Below are 21191 nucleotides of genomic sequence, written 5' to 3' on the forward strand. Positions count from 1 at the left end.
GCTGGGGAATCTGAACAAAAAACAACTAAGCAGTTCCTGATGTTGGAACCTAGTGTAAGAAATCTCTATCAGAAAATGTTTTCAAATATTAATCTTGTGTATTTAACAGTTGTCTTTAACATTTTATTTTTATTTTAAAAAATTCAAATCAGCTTACAAATTTGAGCAATTAAACAATAAAACATATGTAAATAAATTCAACAATATGGCAAAAGATCTGGAGGAGGACTTCAGGTTAAACATCATATAAAATTATTTTTGATAAAAGCAGAAGACTCCCTATGAATAAGAGAACAAGCATATCTTAACTCTTCATCTATAATATTTGAAATAATATAGTATGCAGAAAGAGGAAAAACATTTCAAGAAAGTGGTGGGCCAGTCTATTCATGAATATTCCTCAGAAATTATCCTGTACAGTATAAGTACAAACACAGTATTCTTAAAATATATTGGTTTTGCAATTAAAATTGGAACATACAACTGGAACAGAGAGCACCTTGAAGTGAATTGTGTCATATCTCTTTAGACAACTCCCTTTTGCACCAGCCAGTTAGAACAGCATTTTTTCAGCACATGGCAGTTTTACAGAATATACTTCTTTAAGAAAGTACCATATATACTCAAATATTTGTTGACTTCATGTATACGTTGAGGGCAAGTTTCGGGGTCAAAATTATGGATTTTGACATGACCTGTGGGTAGGTCAACTGTGTGTATGCGAGTATTTGGTATTTGCTGTGTTTTGGTTCGAAGACCTCCTGTAGACAGCAAAATCCATGGATGCTCAAGTCTCATTAAATACAATGGCATTGTAACATGGTGTCTCTTAAATAACATGGCAAAATAAGGTTTGCTTATTGGAATATATTATTTTAAAATATATATTTTAAGCTGTGGATAGGTGAATCAGGGATAAAGAATTGGTGTAAGCGGGGGGGGGGGGCTGTACCAACTTTGGTATTATAGTAAATATTACTCTGAATAAAGTCACCGTACAATATAAGATTTTTGAATAGGGGACAGTAGAATGAAATTTATGATAGCCCAGTATATCCAAAATAATGGATTTTAAAAATTCTATTAATCAGAAAGCCAGCTCTATTACAACAGGTAATCAACTGAGACATCTGGGGCCCTGGGCGCAGTGGTTAAATGCCTGTACTGCAGCCATTCACTCAAAACCACAAGGTTGCGAGTTCAAGACCAGCAAAAGGGCCCAAGCTCGACTCGGGCTTGCATCCTTCCGAGGTCGCTAAAATGAGTACCCAGACTGTTGGGGGCAAATTAGCTTATTTGCTAATTAGCTTACTTGCTGTTCACCGCTATGATCTTTGGAATAGCGGTATATAAATAAAACAAATTATTATTATTATCTCCTGTTACTCCCATGTGTTTTTTCATATTTTAGATATATGCAATATGTGTACTTTCTGATCTCCCCCCCCCCCAAAAACCAAAAAACCCCAAAAGAAACAAAAGAACCAAAAATATTTCTGATTATTTCCATCCTTTTCACTCATTTCATACATTCAAGCAAAAATGCTAAAATATTTTAAAAGGTCAATGTGTTATAACTAGAATTGCTTTTAGTCCCTAAAACCCACTCCATAAAAATATCTCCAAAGTCAATCTGCAAAAACCATTTATGCAAATCAATATAAATAGAATTATTGGATAATTTCTGTATGGTATTATGGCAAGAAGAAAAATTAATACAGTGGGCCCTTGGTACCCACTAGGGTTTGGCTCTAGGACTTGACGTGGATACTAAAATTCATGGATGTTCAAGTCCCATAATATACAATTGCACAGTAAAATTGTGTCCCTTATATACAATGGCAGAATAAAGGTTTGCTTTTGGGGTTTATTTTTTTGGGGAGAGGGGCTATTTTTAAGCCATGAATGGTTGAATCCATGGATGCAGAATTGGTGGATACAGGGGGCTAACTATACAGTGTCAAGAAGACCATCAGAAGAAAAAGGATATGAAAAATAATATTTTATTTAGTGAATACATTTAGGGAATCTGCTACTTGTCTCAGAACTGGAATTGCCAATCCACATAACAGATGGCATTAGGGTTGCAATGCCCATGGGTTCTAGATATGCCACCTGATGACTCTGGACTGCCATCTGGGCTAGATTCTGAGCTTTCATTTAAAAACAAAAAACAAAACCAAGTTACTAACCAGTGTAAGAGTAGCATTGTGAGTAAAAATGTACAACAACTACTCTTTTTTTGCAGGACTGATGAATTCCACGAGCATATTCAGAAATTTAGTTTTCCTGCCTATTTTCCAAAGTACTGATGTGTTGCCAGAAACGGCTGCAAGAAGATAAGTTTCTTTGGGGATTTTTATGGTGTCTGGCATTATATTCACCTAGTCTTGTGTAACTGGTGTAATCAGGGGGAGTGGCTGTCTGAAAATTGGCTTCAAGGCTATTTCCTTCAAGACAGAAGTTTTGACCAGTATGAAGACAAGAAAAGGGTTCTTTTAGAATTTAGTGTGACTTTCATCATCGTTCTCATCTAATCTTATGCAACTAGTGAATTTGGTGGAAGTTGGTGTTCTGGACTGTTTTAGAAATATACTTCAGTTAATGAAGTAGATACGTTCCGTGGCTTTACTTTTTAACAGAAACTTTGGTATCAGAGGTAGAAATAACATAGAAAGAATAGATAGGTTTCTACACCACAAATAACAAGAGCAGTTCAAGATGTTCCAGCAAATATTTTACTGAAAACTAATAATATTCACATGTGAAATGAAACAAACAGGTCAGGTAAGCCTTGCATAAGCAAACAAAAGCATTTTAATATTTTAGAGACCATTTGAAAGTTTCTTCAAAATGCACCCCAAGATGATTTTTTTTCTTTCATATGATTTCCATTTTGGGGCCCAAACATATAGAGCTATGCTTTTTCAACATCCTAGGTAGCTGGTGAGGCAGGCTAATTGGCTTTATTTTTTTATTTCTCTTTTGCTCTTCATACATGCTTTAGTAAGTGATTTTGGAGGCAGCTGTTTACCTCGCCTGTTGTATGTAAGCACACAAAGCTACATTAGGATCACCTAGAGTAGAATTCCATTCTTTCTCAGTCAAGCTTTATTGCAATGTTTACTGCTGACATGTTGCTGAAACCCAACATTGGAAGTCCTCCTTGACCATCATGCCAATTCTTTAAAAAAAAAAAAAACCCAAACAAACCTTCCAGCTAGACAAAAGAAAAGACAAGGAGGAGTTGGGCTGAGTTTCTGTAAAAAGACTTTGTCTTTTTGGAATGTTAAAGCATTAACAAAAACATTCCATCTGAAATGTTCCAGTTTTAAAATATTGTTTCCAAGCATGCCAAACACATCAATCTCTCTTTAAAAATGTTCTGCACTTTTACCCACTTCCAGAGCCACCCCTATTACTGCCACATTCTCCCCAATCCAACTTATTTCTCCCTTATTGCTGCTGCTCTTGTTTCTAACTCCTCCCATATTGCTTTATTTCTTGTTCAAGCTTGTTACCACAGTTTAGCACCATGTGCAAAAAAGCCAGCATATATAACTTTTAAAAATATGATTCTAAACCTCCTCTATATGACACTCCAGCTTTTCTTCTATTTCAGCTAATCTACAAGATTTTTCCTACCATTTCAAACTGGAACTGGTATACATAATTTTCTGAACAACAACAAAAAAAATTACCTCTCTCCATTCTTTATTCCCCATACCTTGTGTATATAAAACACAGACTGTGAAGAAGAAGAAAAAGAACAGGCAATCAGTTTCAATATATATATATATATATTTAACATTTCCATTACAAATACATGTCCAGTCCATAATCCTGAAGATATTAAGTAGAACATTAAAATATTATGAAAGACATTTGAGTCCACTGAACTGAAGTTGGCATTTGGTATTTATGTTGTATCATTTGATTAGATTCAAACAATGTATCTAGCTTGTAAGTACATGTAAATATTATGGTTGGAATCCTGTATCAATTATGTAAGTAAACCTGGGATGGCCTGATCCCTCCCCTGCAAACATGATGGAAACATCATTCTCTCATGCTGTGATCACTGGTAGAATGGACCTCCTTCTCCGCATGCAGCTGATGACCCTAAAATAGGTTGGGGATAGTTACAATCATGGCAACAATGTCACAATCATGACTAGTAGCGATCATAAATATAAAACAGTTACTTAGATCTGCCCATCCATAACTGTTTCATATCCAAGACTGCAACTTAATCACTATTGTTCTCACAATTGTAACTCTTCCCATCCCAACCTACTTTACCATCAGCTGCATGGGGAGAATGAGATCCATTCTGCCAGTGATTGAAGCATGAGTGAATGATATTTCTGTTAGGTTTGAGGGGGATAGGACAGGAGAGCTTACTCAGTTAAGTATACTGGACTGTAGGGCGAACAGATGGTCAAAAAGAGCCGGCTTCCCAGTGGACTGGGGGTGTGGTGTTCAGATAGCAGCACGCACCCAGTCTGTCGGGAAGCCGCATGGCCAACTGCACATGCAGTGGATCCATGGCATTTTGGCAGAGCAGAATTTACGCATGCTGTGCTGAAGAAATGCTTTTAAAAAAGCCAGCATGGTGGCAAAGGCACCCTTTCCCTAGCACAAAAAGCTGCTCCTTTTTGCGCCGGGAAAATGCTAGGTTGGGGGCATGGTGTGCGGTTGCCACGGCCCCAACCCAGTGAGCAAAGGGGTGGTAGCAAGCTACTTCTTACCCATTGTCTTTTTCATGCCTACGTAGCTGATACAGGACTCTACCCTATAATTAAAAGACTTCTAAATATTAATAAATGAAACTTCTAAATAAGTATTTAAAATTCACCGGAAGTGTAGAAAAGAAGACAGATGGGGGGGGGAGTGACATGTCAACGCTGATTCTAGGGTTCAGGAGCGCACACTAACCGCACACTCCCAAACCCTAGTCTGTACGGACGTCGCCATCATAGTGGCATCCTGCCCGCACGCGCACTGATGGTGGTGCACAATTATGCCAAAAATAACACTTACAAACTGAACTTACAAACTCCATCAGTAAAGATTTTAAGCTTCAATATGGGAAGTATTTCCAGATAAACCATGTGTCAATAAACTTTGTGTCATTAAATACCTTTATTAAAGCAACACAGTACCAAGATGTTGCCACAGTGGTTTCAAAGCGTCAATCCAACTCTCCTACCTTGTTTCACTAACTAGTCATGTATCGGACATTACTGTCAAGCCATTAATATCTGATATATGGCTAGTTAGAATTTCCAACCCTGACTCACTCTAGATAATTAATTATGCAGGTTGAGTATCCCTTATTTTAAATGCTTGAGATCAGAAGTGTTTTGGATTTTGGATTATTATTATTTTTTTAATTTTAGAAAATCTGTATTTGCATATACAGTTGTCCCTTCCCTTACGTAGGGGATCCATTCCCCACACGTAAGGGAAAAATCGTGGATGCTCAAGCCCCATTCAAATGAATGGGGCTTGTGCCCGCAGTGGCACAGCAGTGGCGCACACCATGGGAGCTGTGCCATTGTTTTCTTCCAGCGCGTGGCTCCCTTCCTTCCAGCTTGTATGCTGGAAGCAGCGTAAAACGCGCCCGCGTCTAATGCGGGTGCACTGTACATAAATACTGAGATATTTGGGAGATAGGACCCACTTCTAAACACAAAATTGATTTATGTTTCATATACACCTTATACACATAGCCTAAAAGTAATTTTACAAAATATTTTTAATAATATTGTGCATGAAACAAAGTTTGTGTACACTGAACTACCAGAAAACAAAGGTGTCATTATCTCAGCCACCCATGAAAAATGTTTGGGTTTTTGGAGTATTTTTCATTTCAGAACTCTGGATAAGGGGGACAACTTATAGATCTGTTAAACCAAACTGAAGAGATTAGTTGTTTCCAGACAACACCTAGCGGCACCATTGACTTCCAAGTTTAAAGAGTGTACATTGCAGGGCACAAAAAAAGCATGTGATGTCTAGGACTCCCTTTGGTATTCCATTTTTCCTCCCTTTCATATCACTCCCATTAACATAACACAGATTCTCAATTGGTAATCCAATTTGCTCAACCTGTCTAAGAAAATTTCTAACATAAAAACTCCTATAGTCTCCTTTAGTGAAACAAATCCCAATAAACATTCTCTTAAGACAACCTCAGGCTCATATGTTTCACTGTATGAAATTTTGATCACATCAACATAACATATAATTGTTGTCATTTGTTCTATATGATTAATGTCAGGAGTGCAGCCTAGAATAATGGAGTTGTATATGACTGAATTTACAAGTCCTAAACTTTTTTCACTTTCTAGCACCCATTAGAAGCTGTACGTGCATTTTGGATATATTTTCCTGGGTAGTAAACCATTATTTATTGATCTTTTACTCTGCACATATGTTCATCAAAAGGGCTAGCTATTCTGCAAACTTAAAAAAAAATCCATTACTATCACTGTACGACAGAATAGGACAGAATAAAGTACCCTTCAGTTAACAAAGTACAGTTGCCCCTCTTTTTGCACGGACTTCAGATCCACAACTCCCACTTACTTGCGAGGAGCAAACAAGAGGTGGTTAAAATGGGGTGCGCACCTCAGGGCACAGAGGGGGTTAAAACAGGGCATATGCCCCCATTCAAGCCTATGGGCTTGAATCTGTGCGAGTTTCCGTTTTGCGCATGGGGGGGGTCCAGAACGGATCCCCCGCAAAAACGGAGGACTGACTGTAGATGTGTTCCTGGACATGACTTCTTTAATGGAGAAGTTGGTGCCAGAGGCAGAAACAACATGGAAAGAATAGGGACAGGTTCCTACACTACAAATAACAAGAGCAGTTCAAGACATTTCAGTAAAGTTTTTATTCAAAGCTAACAATATTAATGTATGAAATGAAACAACTATGTCAAGTAAGTGTTGCATATGTAAACAGGAACATTTTGAACCTCCTAGAAAACACTTCAAAATTTCTTTCAAGATGTATTCAGAAATATTTCTTTTGCCTTTCACCAGTTTCCATTTTTCTTATTATTTTCATTTTGATGACCATACTTATAACTCTCTGTTTTTTTAACATGCTGGTGAAGCTGGTGCAGCAGGTTTATCCACTTTCCCCTTTTCTTTCAGTTCTGCTGTTCACACATGCTCGGTAAGAGACTCTGGAATCACCTTGCCTGTTATAACCAAAACTACAGTAGGACTGGCTACAGTAGAATCCCATATTTCCCAGCTCAAAAGGGTGGGGGGTTGGCAGGTGTAATAAGCCTTTGTAAAAAGGAGTTTCATTGTTAGAGGAAATCTGTGAATGATTTGTTGCTGGTTATTCCCTGGTTATTCTTGGGATAAATCCTCTCTAATCATGATATGTCTTGCATAATCTCGGGACTTTGCTGGGAAAATGCCTTTTTAATCCCAGATTTCCTCCTGTGTGATAAAGTCCTTAGCAAGTATATCAAATGATGAGGGACAGCAAGAGTTGTAGTCCAACAAAATCTGCAGAGTTTCACTATGCCTATTCTGGTTTTGGGATTGTAATAACATTTGTAAATCAGAGGCTATGGAGAAATGAAGTCTGTGCCTACCAGCTCTGCTAACAAGTAAAAAGGCAAGTGAAAAAACTTGGAGGGCTAGTAACTTTTGCAAGTTTATTAACAAGTATGTTTGACAGTGGTAGAATTAGTACAATGTAGTTCTGAGCACTAACAAAGACTTATGAGCTTTCCATCCTACCCTTGCAGAATCCAGATTAATCAAAAGGAAAACTTTTGTCTGTGGTAAAGTTAATAAAAAGAACTAATGAGGATGTTAGCACATGACATGAAGGCATGGCTTGTGTTAACCATGGTTTGTTGCTTAAGTCACAAACTGAACAGCAGAGAAGCATGCAAACTTTGGCCCAGAACAGATGGGCCTTTGAGGCGCCCTCGTCACGTGTGAGGGTTGCCTGGTGGGCAGAGCGCCCACATGCCCAGCAACCCTCATATGTGACGAGGGTGGCGCAGCTGCGGTGTGCCCACCAGACACGGTGTGTAACAGTGACTATGCAGCTGAGCTGCCTCCAAATGGGGTGGCGCAGCTGCGACGTCGCCGCAAAGTCACTGGTGCTTTGGGGTGGCGGAAGTGCACCGAAAAAAGGAGCCACTTCCAGGCGTTCCTTTTTTGCTCCGCAGCAGCACCACGCGATTTGGTTGCTGCAGCACTCCTGTGGAGCAAAGAGAGGTGCCAGGGACGCGCCTCTTTCTGGCGGTGTGTACCTCGTCTTTGCTTGTCTTCCCAATTGCAATTTTGTTTCTGGTTTGTTTATCTGCCTCCCTGTTTAACAGTTCACATTTCAGAGTGCAAAGTTTTTTTTTTTTTTGGCTTGGTAAATGAAATAATTCCCCATAAACGGAAAGGCTTTTAAATACCCAACAGAAAGGTTTAATTCCCCAGAAATTCCCAATAATTTTTTTATACCCAGAAATTACCCAGAAAGGCTTTTTATTACCTGGAAATTGGCAACACTGCAAGTCAGATTTCAGAAAAACCACAGCATGGCTTATAATTACATGGCTCAGTAAGTTTATACTGTATTATTTCATTTCAACAAACAAGTCTCATTATAATATAATACTTACTTGGATCAGATTTTGAAAAAGTGTCTCTGTCCAGAAGGTTCCTAGTAATAAAAGAAAAAAGTGTTAAAGATATAAACCAAATGGAGCCATATACAGTCGTCCTCCGTATGTGCGGACTTGGAGTCCAGTCTCACTCTTCATGAGACGGATGAGCTGCTATCTTTAAAATGGTCGTGCGCACCTGCTTGCACACCACAGACGCACACGCCATTATTCTCTATGGGACTCACATATATGCAAGTAGCCATTTTTGTGGGGAGGGTGGGTCTGGAATGGATCCCCCATGAGTTGGGAGGGGCAACTGTAGTAAGATATTATTTGAAGTGTATGTCTATTCCTATTTATATATATATATTTTAATTTAAATATATGTATGTTAGAGTTTACAAAATGTAATCAAACAACAACTTTACTATTATTTAAACCCTAACAAAATCACATAAAACTATAACATGAAAAGCAAAATACATAAAACAGATACCTACACCAGCTGGTGTCATAAAGAATATGATATTTTGCCAGTCACTCCTTCAAAGGAAAAGTCTTCCACAACTGAAGCACCAAAATAGAGAAGAGTGTTTTCCTTCTCATCACCTAAAGTCTCTGAACTACATGGGGGTGGAGATTTTAATGCACAGGCAGGCTGATACAGGGAGAAAAATTTATTTCTTCCAAATAAATGAATCCAAAGCCACTTAAAACATTAGCACCACCATCTTGGATTTGTGTTCTGATATGAATAGAAAGCCACTGTGGTTCTTTTAGAACAGGTTTAACTTAAGGAGGCTATTCCCATTACAATCCTGGTCACTGCATTCTGCACTGGCTGCAGATTCTGAGTTGTCTTCAAAAGGTACTCCCAATGCATTACAGCAGGAGTATGCAGTGACACGGGGACAGGTCCAATTCCCTCCCACACCTGCAAGCTGCACCACCTGAAAATGTGCCGAAATACTTCCATTTTTTCCTGCATTTTCCCCAAAATAGCAACCAGATGTGACATTGTGTTATGGACTAAAATAAAAGTAGTTAAAGTAGGAACTACTTAGGGTTGTGGGTGGGTAGGGCAGTGTTTTCACAATGGCAATGCATGAAAATCACACCTATTTCTTTAAACTGTTGGGGTGAGCGACTGGGGAGGGGCTGTACTTTTCCTACCCATGCATTACAATAATTAAAGCAAGGAGATGCCAGTACATAAACAACTGTGGCAAGCTATCACCATCTAGAATGGTAGTAACTAGTAAACTAGATGAAAATGAAACTAGATCTAGAATTGTTGTAACTAGTAAACTAGATGAAAGGCTCCTGGCCTCTATGGGCCCTCTTCAGACCGTCCACTAAGGCAGGCCTGGGGGTGGAGTCGGGCATTGCATCCAGATGACACATGGCCTGACCCCGCCTCCAGGGCGCCATGACACCATGCACTACTCCACACAGCAAGCGGCATCATAATGCTCCTCTAGCACTGTGTCCATACGACACAGCACCGAAGGAGGAACATCAAGCTGTGCCCCTGTGACTATGGCGCCCTTTCCAAGGCACAAAAAGGAACTGCTTTTTGCAGTTCCTTTTCACATCCTGAAAAGGCTGCACCAGGGCCGTGGCATGAGGTTGCCGTGGCCCCGATCCGTCTGAAACGGGGGCAGCTCCATGCCACCCTTTCAGAGCTGTTTGTACAGCCCCTAAGGCCTCAAACAACACACCTGCTCTTTCAGGGAGAGTGCAGCCTTATATAGGCCAGACTATATACCCATTCTGCAATCATGACAACCACTTATAAACAGTGTCTCCATCTTGTCAGGCTCAGTTTATTGGCCCTCATTAGTCCTTTTAGAAAAATCCAGAGACTGATTCGGTATATATCCAGCCTCACATGACTTAGATGACATAAAGAAATAAAATTGAAAATCATCAGCCATGCATTCTGCTGCCACTAATATAAACATATCTGAACATTTCTGAAATGTATTGTACTATGGTGCCAGAGTGATCCACAATCACCTTCACCTTCAGCAAAAGCACTTTGAGACAAATAATAATAATAATAATAATAATAATAATTTATCTATATCCTGCCTCTCCCTGTATTGGATCAGGGTGGGTAACAAACTACCAAAGAAAATAAAATCAAGTTAAAAAACAAAAACAAAAACAAAACATGGAAACAATAGTTAAAAGACATATTATATTTCAAGTTCCCAAACTCCCTCCCACCCTATAAAACAATAAAACAATTCCCATCCTATGGCCAATAAAATGAATCAAGATCATTCAAACCAATGGGAACAATTAGGTAAGTGGAAAAATTGGAAGTCAATTCGGGAAGGCTCGCCGGAAGAGATCCGTTTTTATTGCCTTCTTGAAGGCACCTAAAGATGTTATTTGGCGGATCTTGTTCGGTAAATCGTGCCAGAGTTTTGGAGCGGCAACAGAAAATGTCCTCTGGGAAGTGGTTAATAGTCTAGTTCTCTTTAACTGCAATAGATTCATCCCAGAGGACCTGAGAGTGTGGGAAGGATTATATGGGAGGAGGCATTCCCTCAGGTGCCTTTTCTGCGACTCACTATTCATTTGACTGGGAAAGATGGCCTCTTTAAGAGTAACTTTGATATACAACATGCCTTTGGTCCTTGGTTTGCAATACACTTCTGGTCCTAATGCAGAACAATTAAGTTCTGCATTAAGAGACTATTACAGAAAGGACTACCACCGGTTCAAACTGCAGGTTAGTGACTCATATTTTTGAACATCCACCTACGTTTAAAATTTTGCTATTAAAATTTTTAAAAAATCTCTGCATAGCAGGCAACAAACAGAGCTAGTCTCTTTGATCCGTGATGTACTATTTTTTTTCTTGTGAAGTTTTTTTTCTTGTGATTTTTCAAAAGTGATACTGCCACCTGCAGTCTGAAGTGCTGGCCATTTTACAACCTTAAAAATTTACCATCTCGTTTTACAGCAATGTATACACCCAGCTTCAGATATACTGAAACTATAAGTTGGTACTCAATAACATGAGAGGTAGCATGGTGTAGTGATTTGAGTGTTGGGCTGGCACATTGGGAGATCAGAATTCAAACCCCCACTTGGCCAGGGAAACCCACTGGGTGACCTTGGGCAAATCACACTATCTCAGCTTCAGAGGAAGGCAAGGGCAAACCCCCACTGAACAAATCTGGCCAAAAACAGCAGCCCTACAATAGATTCACCTTAGGGTCACCACAGATCAGAAATAACTTGAAGGAACATAACAAACTCAGTAATTCTGTATCATAAAACATGCTTTCTAATACATTACTTAAAAATATAGTTGAAGCCTCCCTCCCAAAGCTTAACATACCATCATGTAAGTACTGTACAAAGGATAAATAAATCAACTGGGCACTTGTAGGTTTGCAACACACTATTTAGCCATTTTAAAATACTAATTATATATGCTATTATGAAGGGCAGGTTGCTTACTTGTAACTGTAGTTCTCTGTGTGGTCATTTCTGAGTTCACATAAATGTGTTTACTTCACTTGCGCAGTGCATCATTTGGAACCTTCTGGAGCAGTTGCATACAATTTTTGATGGTAAGCACATGCACTCAGAGGCAACATATATTGCCCTTCCCACCATTTTCCCTCTGTTCCACGGAGGCTGCAAATGGAGCCTCCAAAGACCTAAGGATAGGCAGGACATGATGAGGGGCAAAGGGTGAGATTTTATGAATTCACAGATGACTACTCAAAGAACTACAGTTCCGTGTAAGCAATCTGTTCTCTTTCATGGTCTCTGTGATTCACACAAATAGGAAACTAGCAAGCTATAGGAAGAGAGGTGTCATGTCTATAAAGAAGGCAATATAGCATACCCAGAATCATCAGGTAATACAGGGATACAGGACAGCTCTCCCTCAGTTCTGGACCTAGCATCTATCCTTTAATGGGTGATGAAAGTCAAAGGTTGTGACCAGGTAGCAGCCTTGAATATGTCCTCAATAGGCACCCCTGTGAGGAAGGCAGAGGATGCAACAATAGCCTGTGTCAAGTAATTCCAGACACAAACCAGAGGGTTTTCTTAGCCATCTCATAAGATATGTGTATCACAGATGCTATCCATTTTGAGAAACCTTTTGAGGAAGCAAGCAGATTGTTTTGCTTTGATAAGTAGCAGATAGAGTGTTTCAGAGGTTATGAATCCTGCAATCCTGTCAATGTAGAAGGCAAGAGCCCTCCAGATAACAGTGTCCATTTCAGGTTCGACGTGGGATTATGCAGGTAACAAAATGTCTTAATTAATATCAATGTCTTGATTGAACACCAATATGTCCTTTGGCACAAAAGTAACGTTCGGGCTAAAATTTACAGGTATGGAAGGTCCACCTGTAGTGCACAAAGTTCTCCAGCTCTCCTTAAAGAAGTGATAGCTACCAGGAATGCAATCTTCTAGGGAAGCAGTCTGGTATCACAGGACGCCATGGGTTCAAATGTTTTTGGCTATCAGAGACAACAGCAAGTCCAAGCTCCAATGAGGAGTCAGTCCTGAAACTGGGGAATGGATATTCCTGTAGCCCTTCAAAATCTTCTTCATCAATGGGTCCCAAAAACATGACAATTGCAAATGGATTAAAGGTTACTTGATATAACAGCCAAATAGCAATGAATGGAAGAAAGAGAAAGACTCTTGTGTGATAGTAAGAAGAAACTCCAACAAATGAGCGGTTCAAGTTTGAATCAGACAGATTTCTTTCTGTGTCAACAAGGTAAGAAAGAACTCCCATTTGTATCAATAAGAGCACTATGTAGACAGTCTGTGTGTGATTTTGACAATGATCAGTTCCCACCCCTTTCCCCACCGGATCGGGGCCTCAGCTGCCACAGCGGGAGCCTCTGAGGCCCCGATCCGACGCTTTCCAGGCCATGGTGAAGCAGCAAAAGGCTTCATGCCCCAAGGACATCCAACAGTGGTGGGGACAAAGAGAAAGGGGCCACTTCGCCCCTTTCTCATTTGTGTCACTGGCGCAGCCTTGTAAAGGCTGAGCCAGTGACACAAACCCGGAAGGGGTTCCATTTCGGAGCTCCTTCCAGCGCCACGGAAAGGGTGCCCCAGGCACCCTCACGCGGCACCAGGACGTCACTTCCGCGCCACTCCATTTGGAGGTGGCGCGGTCGTGACGTCCCAATGGCTGTGCCCACGTAGAATGGGTGCCATTTTGTATGTACTAGGTACATACTAGGGTTAGGGCGTCCAGAAAGGACGCCCTTTCCTAACTTCTCCACAGCTGCACAGTATGTGATAAACTCCTACAGCTGTGAGAGGGCCTCTTCTGTCCTTTGCTGACTGCAGCATTTGCTGGATTTTCTTGCTTGGTTTGTATATCATCTGGAAGTTGTGTTTCCTCACCAGATTCCCTATTCTGTCTATGACTCCTTTGATGTATGGTAAAAATACCTTCCCTTTGTTTGTCTTCACTCCTATGGGCTTTTCTGGGTCTGGCAGCCCTTCTGATGTCTGCGCTGGAGTAACCATTAGCCTGTAGACCCCAGTCTAGGTCCTTGAGTTCATCTTTCAAGCAGTGAGGTTCACCGATCCCTTTTTCCCAGTCTATCAGTGTTTTTATTGTGCTTCTTTTTTGTCCTGGGTGAGGGTTGGAGTTCTTATATAGGTATCTGTGTGTGTGTAGGGTTTCTATACACTGTGTGGTCCAACCGTTGGTTTGATTTGCAGATAACCAGGACATCCAAGAATAACAATCTTCCTTCCTTTTCTTTTTCCATCGTGAATTGGATGTTTAGGTGGATGTTGTTCAGTTTCCCTGGTATTGTAGGGATATGAGGGCAAGGAAGTTGTTCAGAGATGAGCTGCTAACTGGACTGATTTGTAGATTGCTCAGTGACATGAGGAAACTTTTTCTTAGGCTTAGGCAGTCAGTCTTTTGATTCAGAAAATTCACTTGATAGCCATGTGAAGTGATGACCTAGAGGATAGTACCAAAAAGATGGATGGTTTTTGGTCAACTGTCTTTTTGGCAGGATCTGCATGCGTTGTCATTGGGGACAACACGGGCTTGCCATCCGCGGATGCTTGAGTCCATGGTGGCAAGTCCGTGGATATCCAGGGCCGACTATATGAGAGAAATAAGCCGAATTCATCTCCCACTAAGTGTATCATCCTCTGAAGATCACAGGTTCCTCCAGCAGCTTTTCCATAAAATATACCAGGAGAATTTTGTATGTTATTGCAGGTAACCTGGCCCTGAGCCTGAGAGGGGAAAAAAGGTAAGAAAACTGGATCACATTTTATCAGAAATTTGCACAATGGTAAATTTGAACTGAGGCAATAAAGATACAAAATAAATCTCTTTGCTGTCTGACAACTTTAAGTGTGTTTATGGATGCTCAGATAAGACACTGCTACAAACAGAAATGGATCTCCAGATAAGATACTGCTACAAATACCACCTGTAAAATATACTGCAGTGCTCACTATATGAACAATTGGTAAATGTTTGTGTTGTAATACAGTGGGCCCTTAGTATCAGCTGTGATTTGGTTCCAGGACATACACACACACCCTCGTGGATACCAGAATCTGTGGATGTTCAAGTCCCATTATAGACAATGGCACAGTAACATCCCAACACTCACAGTTTTTAACCTAGACAGTCCTAGTTGGGAATGGTGGGCATTATAGTTACATCTCAAGGGCATTAGGTTGGGAAAGGCATGTTTAAACAATGGCATATGATAACCATCTGCATAGAAATACCTTTTCCATTGTTTAACAAAGCATACTGATGAACATAAAGAAGAGCCATGATATATCAGGCCAAAGACCTATTTAGTTCATAGTTTCATTCCCTTAATAGCCAATCAGATGTCTGTGAAAAACCTACATAAGGACATGACCATATTAACATGCTCCTCCTCCTTTTACCCAGTAACAACAATACAGAGGTATACTGCCTCTGAAATTAGCAGCTACTGTACATGTAACGTTATCCTCCATCAATCTGTTTAATCCCCCCAAAAGTTGATGCATTAGGGTTCAGCCATTATTCCCTATAATCTACAAATGCCAGTGCTTTGACCTTTTAAGTATTGTCTTCATTATATCAGCGAAAGTAATGTTTGTCACCAGAATGACTCAAGCAAAACAAACCTTCCTACTTTCTATACTAACAACTTAGAAAGTGGGTAAGATTACTTTTAAAGGATGAAGAAATTAGAACTAACTGTACCATGTTCATAATTGCTCTTAAAATTATGAGTCGCTTCCGCCATCAGACACATAAAACCCAGCACTACCTATAAGGATCTTGATTTCTCTCCCACCAAGCAGTCCTTATGTGTACCTCCTCAACAAGGCTGTACATCACAACTATACATTTAATCCACAATCATTCCATGGCATGTAATTTGCCTCCCAGGAAGCTGGTGCTCTTGCAATGGAAAGTTCAAGAACATCTTTCATTGATGTTTGGTCAGATGCTAGAAGGAAAAAGAACCTTTTACAGTAATTATTGTTGTTATTATTATTTTGTAAATGGCTAAGCTTTCCTTAGAACCTTGCTACCAGATTGTCTCAAAGTATATACAGTGGGCCCTACACATTTGCTGGAGTTAATGGTGCAGGACCTCTGTGAAATTGGGAAAAACACAAATAAAAGACCACTTTTTTAACATGAGAGAACATCTTTCTAGGAAACTCTAGAAGCTGACCATAGAATTGTGCTGGAGGACCTACAAATGCCTAGAGAAGTGTTCTCTCTAGGAATCTCTGGGTCCTTCAACAGGACTTTTGGCAGATGTTAACCATAGAGTTGTACTAGCGGGCCTATATAGTCCTAAAGAGAACATATTAATCAAATCCATGAATAATTAAATCCTCAAATGTCAAAGCCACAAATGTGATTGGCCAACTGTACAGTGAATTAAATAGATATGTATGTCCCCGTTGTCTGTAGATATGTTGTCAAGACCCAGCAAGTTCTCTAATAGAATAGTCTCAGGGAGTAGATTATCATGAAATATAGCAACAGCAATAGCAAGTACGTTTATATACTGCTTATCAGCGCACTTAAGCACTCCCTAAGTGGTTTACAATGTATAAGCTAATTGCCCCCAACAAGCTGGATACTCAGTTTAGCAACCTCAGAAGGATGCCAGACTGAGATGACCTGAGCCACTGGCTGGTATTGAACTCACAACTTTGTGGTTTGTGAGTAAGTGGCTGCAGTACAGGCTATTTAACTACTGTGCCACCAAATAGAAAAGGCTTCTCTTTATACACTTAAAATTACCAGGCTGGCCCTTCTTCCTTGTTCCCATAGTTAAAACTGTATTCCTTCTTAACCTTCCTTGAACTCTCTATGCCTCACTTTCTCATCTCCCTCTCCCAGCTGGACAGAATCTATCACCCTCTTGTCTGAATGGCTAGCTCCCTAATTATACGCACCATGTAAGTAACTCCCCAGCACCTATTACCAGACTCCCACGAGCTGGCTAAATACGTTACTGTTACTATCAAGTATGTTTTTCTGCTCCTAACCCTTCAACTCAGCTCCACTTCTCAATAACCCAGTCAAAGTGATTAAATGCTGTGTAATTTTAGCCTACATTAATAGAACTATAGTTTCCAAGTCAAGGGAAGAAACAGTCCCTCTATATTCTGCACTAGATAGGCCTCATCTGGAGTACTGCATTCAGTTCTGGGCACCTTATTTTAAGAAGGATATAGACAAGCTAGAGACAATTCAGAGGACAAGGATGATAAGAGGTATGGAAAACAAAACATATGAGGATGGGCTGAAGGAGCTGAGCATGTTCAGCCTGGTGAAGACTGTGTGTGTGTGTGTGTGAGAGAGAGAGAGAGAGAGAGAGAATAATGATTGTACAGTGAGCCCTTGGTATCCACTGGGGTTTGGTTCCAGGACTCTTAAGGATACCAAAATCCGTGAATGCTCCAGTGTGTGATAACCATAAGCAAGCTCGCCCCCCAATAAATTCTGTCAAAAAACCTCCTGTGATAGGTTCACCTTACGATCATCATGTCAGAAATAATTTGAAGGAACACAACAACAAGAACAGCAACTGCAGACAAAGCAACTCCAACTCTACCATTCTATGATTCTATTATTCTTCTCCCAATCCTGAAGTACTGTACTGTAGTTTCCAAATGCAGATTTGTACTCAATGAGATATGAGTGGGGCCAGCCTAAACCAGACTGAGGTTCAGAATGGAGAGGACAATTTGGGTCACCCTTCAATACTTGCACTCACACACACACAAATGGAGATGAGAGGAACAGTTTCCAAGCCTTTATAAAATGCTAAGTGCTGACAAGATGCAACAATGTGTCCCTCCCCAAAACAAAACAAGCAAAAAGAATGACCATCTGTAGAAGGAACATTCTGCACAGGCTCACCCAGGCTGCTGATTTGTGCCACTTTATATCATACCACTTAATGTTGCTTCTTGATGCTTCTTGTTCCTTTCCCTTTCAAATGCCATGTTGGCAAATTGTTGCACTCCCCACACAGTCTCCTTCTGTTTCTTGTCCAGTGGCTCCTTAATTTTTCCCCATTTAAAAAAAAATTCTCCAAAGGTGTCATATTGAAGTGTGAAAATATATTAGTGCTGTTGTTGTATGCCTTCAAGTCGTTACTAATTTATGGTGACCCTATGGTGACCTTATCATGGCATTTTCTTGGCAAGATTTGTTCAGAGGAGGTTTGCCATTGTCTTCCCCTGAGACTGAGAGAGTGTGGCTTGCCCAAGTTTACCCAGTTGGTTTCATGGCTCTGCTGGGAAATGGACCCTGGTCTCTAGAGTTGTGGTCCAATGTTCAAACCACTACTTTGCACCGTAGTGGGTCCTTTGTACCCACTTGGTATCTGATAATAGTGCTACTGCTGTATTTATTTTGTGAAAGTAAAATCACTCCCTCAGTAGGCAATCTCCTCCAGTGACCCATTTTATACAAGAAGTGAATACAGGTGAGTGTGGGGAGGTCTGATCTAGCTCCATGGAAATAAACAGATTAGTTTACTACTTGAACTATAGCTCTAGAGAGCGAAAAGAAGAAGAGAGAAACCTATAGCGCCTTAGAGCAAAAGTTCAGGTTTCTGTGGTGGAAACATCAACCCCATACAAACACACTTACCAACCACCTGAGGAAAGGTTTTCAATCATATCTCTTCCTCCTTCTCTTTCCCAATCTTATAGCTTCAACGCAAGTTGAAATTAACTAGTGTAAAGGAGGATTACTTTACAAGGCTCTAGAAAGAGTTCAAAAAATTAAAAACATAAAAAGAAGGCATGGGAAATTAGAAAGAAGGTACAAACATTTCTGGACACATTTCAGTTGTCACATGATGTCAAAATGTATTGATTTAAAAACTCATCTTTTGGATAAGACCAAACATTGGAAAAACACTGAAAAGGAAGGGAAATAGCTTACATTTTATTCTTTAGAAGTGGGATGTACAGCAACAAATATCACCACCTCCTGATAATTTACACTGTCTAGAAGAGCCATATATTTCTTAAAGAAAGATTTAGACACCATAAGTCCCCAAGACTCATGAAAAATATCTGAAGACAAACCAAAATGGGAAAAGAGGTGCAAAAATTAAACAAAACAAAGAGATGAATTATAGAAGAGAAAGAGAGGAATAAAACTAGACAAACAATACAGTAATCCTTAACCAACCAGGCAGAGCTCTACTCTACATATACAGGAAGGTTGCTAACACAACACTGTCGCAGCAGCTGAAGAGGAAGTGATTGGGAGCCATAGCCTTTGAGTACAAGAGAAATGCTCATGCCAAAATGACTCAGCTCTAGAACATTTTGAACCAGATTTGAACCAGAACGCAGGAAGAGAATCCATATGTGCAAGCCATAGATGTGTAAAAAATACAGCGTAAATCATAATGCAAACCCAAGCCCACATCCCACAGACAGTGATCTGGCATAGCTTACTGGAGAATTCTGCGAAAGACCTCCTTTGGCTTTCAAATTTTATCATGTCTACGAAGTATAGCTATGCAAATACAGTGCAGGGTTAATACTGTTGTCACCATATTTCAGTGTCATTCGTTACTATGTGAAATAAAATTATCCCAGGATCCATACTGAATCAGTCGCTATAGCAAGAATCTTAAATATTAATAGACTTCCTCTGAGGAAGTCGAAAAAGACCAAAAGCATCTGAGAAAATAGACTGAAGTCTGCGGAAATGAATGCTAACAACTTTCTTTCAGTTAGTCTAAACGGTGCTACAAGATCTCTGATTCTACAGACTAATACAGCTATATCTTTGAATTCTAGGATTAATTAGTCACTGCAGCCTCAGAGGATGACAATGGGGAACTCTCTAAAGAAACTTGCCATGTAAACCCTATGATAGGTTTGGCTTAGGGTCGCCATAAGTCAAAAATGACTTTGAGGTACACAACAACGACAACACACAATGGATATAAGTTACTTAGCATTTATAACCATTAGTTAGGGGCAGTGGTCCCCAAACTGTGCCCTATAAGAGATTGTAGACTTCTGCCCCCAGAAGCCTCAGCCATGTTGGCCAATAGTCTGGGATTCTGGGAGCTGAAGTACAAAATCCTTTAAAGAGCACAGTTTGGGGACCACTGAGTTAGGGGGTAGGAAGTCATGCAGTGGCATCACTAAGAGTATGTGTGGGGTGTGGTCCACACCTGGTGACATGCCAGAAAAGGGGTGACACCTGGTTGCCTCCCCCCCACTTCAGTGCCATCGCCTCACCACAACACATGGCAGTGAGGGAGAATGCCCACCCTCTCTCCCTGCCACACACTGTTCTACTCACATGTAGAGGGGCACAGGGCAGCAAGGGAGTGTGCCCACCTCCGCCCCTGCCACATGCCATTCCACACATAAAACAGCACACAGCAGGGAGTGGGGTAAACACACTCCCACCCTGCCATGCACCACTCTAAATGTGAGTAGGACAGCACTCAGCAGCGAGGGGACTGCCCAGCCCCACTCCATGTCACATGCTGTTCTACTCATGAGTACAGTGGCTTGTGGGAGCAAGGTAGACAAAGCCCTTTTGCTCCCCCCAAAACCCCCCCCCCCCGCACTGGATGCCACCACAGTACTTTTGAAGGCACACAGAGAAGAAATTCAGAAAGACACAGACAACAAGGGAAAAAACTAGGACTGGAAAATTTCCTGGAATCTCTGGGATATTAATGCTGTGGTCTTCCAACTATGTGCAAACTGTATATTTTTGAATACATACAAATACTAGAAGATTCTGTATGTCTCCAGTGACCCCATAAAAATGAAACCAAACTTAGGATAAATACTGAGCCCCTGTGAGTTTACTACTTGGAGAACTAGGATGCATATTAACAATGTTCAAAGAGGCAGCTGTATTAATCTGTTGCAAAACATCAAAGAGCCTGGGCACCTTAAATAATGACATAAACTTTGGTAGAAGTCAATTGCAGCCCACAAAAAAAAAAAAAAAAAAAAAAAAAAAAAAAAAAAAAAAAAAAAAAAA

At 40.4% G+C, this 21191-nt stretch overlaps 1 protein-coding gene across 1 annotated transcript in view; it reads right to left on the bottom strand.

Moving 5' to 3' along the window:
* The window catches only part of CPNE8 (copine 8), an 84340-nt gene that overhangs the window by 50051 nt on the left and 13098 nt on the right, over positions 1 to 21191 (bottom strand). Inside the window, 2 exon segments of the mRNA XM_042467533.1 lie at positions 3702 to 3748; positions 8657 to 8697. Of these exon segments, the coding sequence (XP_042323467.1) occupies positions 3702 to 3748; positions 8657 to 8697 (88 nt within the window).

This window comes from Sceloporus undulatus, chromosome 5 (genome assembly GCF_019175285.1).
Source record: "Sceloporus undulatus isolate JIND9_A2432 ecotype Alabama chromosome 5, SceUnd_v1.1, whole genome shotgun sequence".
NCBI classification, from domain to species: Eukaryota; Metazoa; Chordata; class Lepidosauria; order Squamata; family Phrynosomatidae; genus Sceloporus; species Sceloporus undulatus.